Source organism: Gavialis gangeticus, unplaced genomic scaffold (assembly GCF_001723915.1).
Source record: "Gavialis gangeticus isolate Ggan-Ray unplaced genomic scaffold, GavGan_comp1, whole genome shotgun sequence".
In the NCBI taxonomy this organism is placed as follows: Eukaryota; Metazoa; Chordata; order Crocodylia; family Gavialidae; genus Gavialis; species Gavialis gangeticus.
In genome coordinates, this window is record NW_017728998.1 from 2,204,937 (window position 1) to 2,210,686 (window position 5,750).

At 65.9% G+C, this 5,750-nt stretch overlaps 1 protein-coding gene across 1 annotated transcript in view; it reads right to left on the bottom strand.

Moving 5' to 3' along the window:
• Window positions 1-300: 300 nt before the first annotated feature.
• Window positions 301-5,750, bottom strand: part of GAS8 (growth arrest specific 8) — an 11,667-nt gene continuing 6,217 nt past the window's right edge. The window contains exons 4-10 of the mRNA XM_019505366.1: window positions 4,780-4,834; window positions 4,264-4,469; window positions 3,874-4,041; window positions 2,841-2,927; window positions 1,753-1,962; window positions 872-937; window positions 301-616 (exon numbers count right to left, since the gene is read on the bottom strand). Coding sequence (XP_019360911.1) covers window positions 467-616; window positions 872-937; window positions 1,753-1,962; window positions 2,841-2,927; window positions 3,874-4,041; window positions 4,264-4,469; window positions 4,780-4,834 — 942 coding nt within the window. The 3' untranslated portion in view covers window positions 301-466. The remainder of the gene's footprint in view (window positions 617-871; window positions 938-1,752; window positions 1,963-2,840; window positions 2,928-3,873; window positions 4,042-4,263; window positions 4,470-4,779; window positions 4,835-5,750) is intronic.

The following is a 5,750-nucleotide window of genomic DNA, read 5'->3' on the forward strand; positions in this document are numbered from 1 at the left end:
TTGGCCGTGTGCCTCCCCACCCTCTGCAAGCCGGGACTCAGGCAGAGACCAGAGCCAGGCCCAGACTGCCGAGCTCACAGCTTGGCCTCCACCGACCCCACAGCAAACCCCAGCGGTGCCACGGCCGCCCCTGCCCTGGGGAGGTGCAGGGAGAGACGCGTTCACCCTCCTGGTCCCGCTCCAGCAGCTGCACCTGCCCAGGCCTGGGGGCACTTACGCCTGCTGCCTCTGGCGGCGCGTTCCCGGAGCAGGGCACCAAAGCAGCTTTGGCTGTGCTGAAGGAGGGTCCAGTCTGGATCCGGCTCTGCAAACCTTCCTTGGCTGTTTAATGGGGGCAGGGGAAGCCCCACTCCCCACCTGGGCCAGTGCGGTGCCTGGGGCAGCACAGGCATGGGGCAGAGCCACTGCCAGGAGCTCTGCTGCCCACGGGGCTGCGGCCTGCGCGAGGTCAGCGCGCCCAGGGGTGCTACGTGGGGGTGGCGACCAGTCCAGCAGGGCCCTGGCCCAGCGCCTGCTCCAGCAGGGGCGTCTCCAGCGGCGTGAAGCCCAGGTTGTCCAGCGGGATCCCGAAAGCCGCCAGCTTTGCCTCGTACGTGCGCAGCAGGTCGTTGTGCGCCTGCAAGGGAGCAGAGCCGGGTCCCAGCATTTCACACCCCCACCCCCGAAGCCAGCTCTGGCCCACCCCCCCGCAGCCCAGGGCACTCGGGGGCTGGGGATTCCCCGAGGCGGCAGGGGCAGAGCTGGGGCCGGGTTATGGGGAGCCCTCCAGGAGGGGAGCAGGCAAAGCCCATCCGCTCTCTCCCCCCACGAGGCCGGGAGCACATGCTGCCCTCCCCCAGACCCAGTGCGGCAGGGCGCCCCAGCCCCTCACCTTGCAGACCCGGGCGAGCTCGTACTGCAGCTCCTTGATGCTGGTGTTCTTGGACTCCAGCACGTCCTAGCAGCGGAGACCGGGCTCGTTAGTATAGTACCAGGCTGCCAACTTCAGCCAAGCCCTCCTTGCCCCCTCTGATGCGGGGCCGGCCTGGGGCAACACCCAGCACCTCCGAGCCCCAGGACGCGGCTGTGGGAAGCTGTTCTGGCAGAGAGGACTGGGGCCAGGGAGATGCCTCAGGCTCTCGGCGTCTGCTGTGGCTTCATCACCACCCCGCCCCATGAGCTCGGCTGCCTGGAGCCACCCAGCCTCAAGCGGGTACCAGGGGCTGGACCCACGACCGGCAGCTGCGGGGAGCAGCTGAGCCCAGGAACGTGGCGGTGCCCAGCAGCTGGGGGAGCCCCCGCCTAGTCGGCCTCCCAGGAATGCGCTGCTACACCTGCCCCGGGATGTGGCCCGAGCTCCAGCTCCATTTTGGGCAGGGCTGGGGGAGCCCACAGCACAGCCGGGAGCCCAGCCGGCGTCTCCTGCATCCCAGCACAGCCAGGCCTGGAGCCGGCGCAAAGCCAGGCAGCATGTGCAGCTTCTCTGGTTACGCTGCCCCAGCGCTGGAACGTGGGGGTCGCAGAGCCCCCGGCCACACCGTGGCTCTCTGCATGGGTATTTTTAGTGTCCCGGACAAAGGCAAGGGGAGAAGAGAAGCCCTGGTGACTCCAGGGCTGCCAGCGAGATCCATCAGCCCTGATAATCCCCAGGGTTGAGAGGGAAAGCCCCCAGAGGCCCCGCGTCCACTGCCACCCAGCCAGCACCCGCAGCCCCCAAAGGCCCCTCTTTCTTCCTCCCCCCGCAACCGCACCCCACCCAGCCCCGGGTGGTACCTCCAGCTTGCGCGTGAGCAGGGAGAGGGCGCTGGGGTCGAGGTTGGCGGCAGACAGGACCTCGTTGAGCTGCACCTCCTTCTTCTCCACCAGCCCGGCGAGCGCCTGCAGCTTGCGCTCCAGCAGCAGGTTCTTGAAGCCGGTCTTCTGCTGCACCTCGCTGATGGCCTGCATGAACTTGCGGTACAGCTCGTCCCGCTCCGCCTGCACCTGCTCGGGGATGCCGGTGCACCCATCAGACAGGGCACTGCAGGGGGCAGGGGCAACGTGCCCCGTGGCTCCCGTGTGCCGGGGGCTTGGCTGGGCACAGTGCTCCCTCCCGGCCAGGATCCTGAGCAGCCTGGCTCCCGTTCTTCCCCCATTCACCCCGGGGGAATGCCAGCAGCCCTGCTCCGTGGGCTCAGCCAGCGCCTTTCAGCCCAAGCACGGTGGTGCCCAGAGGCCCTGACCACTACCTCCCCCCAAGCAGAGAGGATGAACTGCTGTGCACTGGGAGATGTAGGGCTGTGCTGGACTCCCCTCCCCAGGGACCTTCCTGCCAGGCTGGGGGCATCCTGGGGATGGACACTATCCTGCAGGGCAGAGGTGGGACCTCAAGAGTCCCTTGTGACCAAATCCAGGGCCCTGGGAGAGGCCCAGCACTGCACCCCCCAGCCATGCCTCAGCAGCCAGGCTGGGCAGCTCCAAGCAGCGGTGACAGGGGGAAGCCTGGCATGGAGCCGGTTAATGAGTGTCCTAATTAGGACACAGGAAGCACGCGGCTGCTGCGGTGTCCATCGATCGCGTTCCCGGGGTTCTGTGCATCGCAGGCGAGCCCTGTCCTGCCGCGCTGCGCGTATCTGGGTTAGAGGGGGTGGGGGGAGGCCTGCGGGCAGCGCGACGGCAGCCCAGACCCGCCCGTGGGAGACCAGGGGTGAGAGGCTGCAGCTGCTGCCAGCCAAGAGCCGCAGGCGACAGACCCCACATGGCCCTGTCCTGCTCCCGGCGCTAAGCCCGGCTCGTGTACTCCAGGCTCCCAGCTGCCAAGGACAGGGACGTGCTGGCTGCCCCCCTGATCCCTTCGCCCCCCTGCCCCCCACGGCTCTCACCTTGCTGAACCTCTGCTCCACCACTTCGTGCTCCCACTGAAGGTCCTTCAGCTCCTTCTGGGTGACCTTGAGCCGGGCCTTCGTGCTCTGCAGAGTGGGGGACAGCAGACAGCGCCTGGGGGGGCCATGGGCTGCAGGGTGGGGGGGCGAGGCACAGCCCTGGCCAGGCAGTGCCCATGCCCATCCTCCCCATTGGCACAAGCCACGCGAGGCCTAGGAGGGTGCTCGGGGCGAGCGGCTGGGTCTGCTCCTCCCTCGCTCCCAGTGAGGCGGTGGAACGGATGCCCAGGGAAGCTGTGCACTCTCTGTCACTGGAGGGGGGTCAAGGAGAGGCTGGGCAGCCGCTGCTGGGAGATAATCCAGGTGCAGCGATGCCTGTGCTCTGCTATGGAGGTTTCTGGGCTGCTGGTTGCCAGATGGAGTCAGGAGGGAAGTTTGCCCTCAGCTGCTCCATGTGTCGGGGGGGTTTAAGACTCCGCCAGAGGCGCTGGGTGCTGGCTACAGCCCAGGCTACGGATGGGGACTGGGCTGTCAATGCCCCTGCTGGGACCAACCCCACACGGCCCCGGCTAGAGGGTCTCGCCCCTCCACTCGGTCAGACTGATGCCACGTGTGAGGTCAGGAACGGATTTTCCCTCCCGGTCAGATTGATACGGACAGTGGTGCGGGGGGTTCACCTTGCTCTGTAGCACAGTTTCTGCCTGGGATCGTTTGAGCGTGTATTAGCCTTTTATGAAAGCAGGACGTTGGCTGCCATGACCCCCTCTGCTTTCTCTATGGCAGGGTCAGGTGCGACGTCTTGTGGTTGTGACTGTAATTTTGCTAAGTTATTGGACAATGGATGCGTCAGGGCTGGGTGCTGCCTGAGGCAGGGGCTGGACTAGCTGTGACCTCTGGAGCTCCCTTCCAGCCCTGCCTCCCTGTAACTCTCTCTGTCCTCCAGGGACCCTGGCAGCCCCGCTTGCAGCAGGGCTCCCCACCAGGCGCCTGGGTTGGGGCGTGTGGCTGCTGCCTGCCCCCAGAGCCGACTCACCACCAGCACCTCCTTGTCCTTCTCATAGTGCACCAACTTCTTCTGCAGCTCGGCCACCTCCTCCCGGGCGCGCTGCAGGGGCTCTGCCAGGCGCCGGTTCTGCAGCAGCACCTCTGCCATCTCCTTCTCCAGGTGGTCCTCCTTCTTCTTCATCTCCTCCATCTGCTCCTGCACCACAAACACGCACCCCGGCTCAGTCCCTTGGGCACGGCTTGAGACCGAGGCCTGCCCCACCACCCCCAGCCCTGACCCCTTCCCAGCCCAGGTTCCCCTCCGGAAAGCTTGTTCCTAGGCGCTTGCTCCCCTGAGGCTCCAGGCCTGGGGTGACCCCCCAGCTGTGCCCGCCCAGCGGAGGGCAGAGACACGGGCACAGGGCAGGGCAGGTGCTACCTTGAGGGTGTTGATGAGGGCCAGGTTGTTGAGGGTGACATCGTTGTAGTAGTTCTTGATGTCGCTGAAAGCCTTCTCGTGGTTCTGCATCAGCGTGTTGATCTGCCCATTCTTGTGCTCCTCGATCTGGTGGATCTCCGTCTTGCGCCGCAGGTCCAGCTCCTCCCGCAGCAGCCGCATCTTCTTCTCGTACTTGGCCTCGATCTCTGCAGGGCAGTGACCTGTGAGTACCTGGGGCTGCTGGGCAGAGCCCAACCGGCTGCAGTGAGACCCAGCAGCCCACCGGTGAGGCAGTGCCACGGTTGGAGGGGGGGATGAGAGAGCCCAGCTCAGCTCACACGGCACTGGCTGCAGCTGCCGCTCTCTGCAGGGCCTGCCCCCCACCCCGTGGCTGCTCCTGGCAGGGGGTCAGCACCAGGCAGGTCTCAGCCCTACGGCTGGGAGGGAGGGGAAGGGCCTGCAGCCAGCCAGGGGCTGTGCGCTGAGCGTGAGGGGCATGGGCCGTGCCCACCTGACCTTTCACTTGTCTCTCGAAGTCGCAGCGCAGGCGTGTGATCTCCTCCTCCTGCTTCTGCCGGGGGCAGGTGGCACGTCAGATCAGGCCCCCAGGCACAGGGAGAGCCTGGCTGCCCCAGGCAGCCCCCGCACCCTCCTCCCCTGGGGGCACCATCTGCGGGTGCCTGGGGTACACGGCACCCAGTGCCGGCCCAATACCCCCATCCCCCACACCCGATGCTCCCTCCTTGGATGCTGCACAGCCCTGTTGCTTTCCACCAGGGACCGGGGGTCTCCAGCTCTCGCCTGGCATGGCCTCATCGGCTCGGCCTCAGCGCACCCGCATCCCAGAGCAGCCCTGGGAGTGTGAGCACGGGTCATGGCAGCTGCCTCTACACCCCTCAGCATCAGTGGCAAGGGCTGGATTCCCCATGCTGCATGAGCTGGCACAGGGGGCTGGTGATGCATCAGCCCGTTCCTGCAGCCTGGACTCTGCAGTGGTAAACCCACCGCGTCTGCCCCAGAATAAAGAAGGGGCCAGTTTTGGGCCCCCCGCTACAGAAAGGATGTGGACAGATTGGAGAGAGTCCACTGGAGGGCAATGAAAATGGTTGGGGATAGGACTGGTGAGGAGAGGCTGAGGGAACTGGGCTGATTTACTCTGCAGAAGAGAAGACCGAGGGGGACTGAATAGCAGCCTCCAGCTCCCTGCCGGGGGGCTGAAAAGAGGATGGAGCTGGGCTGGTATCAGTGGGGGCAGACGACACAAGGAGCAATGGGCTCAAGTTGCAGCAAGGGGAGTTGAGGTTGGATATTAAGAGAAACTCTCTCACTAGGAGGGTAGTAAAGCACTGGCACAGGGTACCCAGAGCGGTGGCGGACTCTCCATCCTTGCAGGTTTATAAGACCTGGGCAGACAAAGCCCTGGCTGGGATAACTGTTGGTATCTTGGCATCCACCCCACGCCGTGCAGCCCAGAGCTCGGCCTCTCC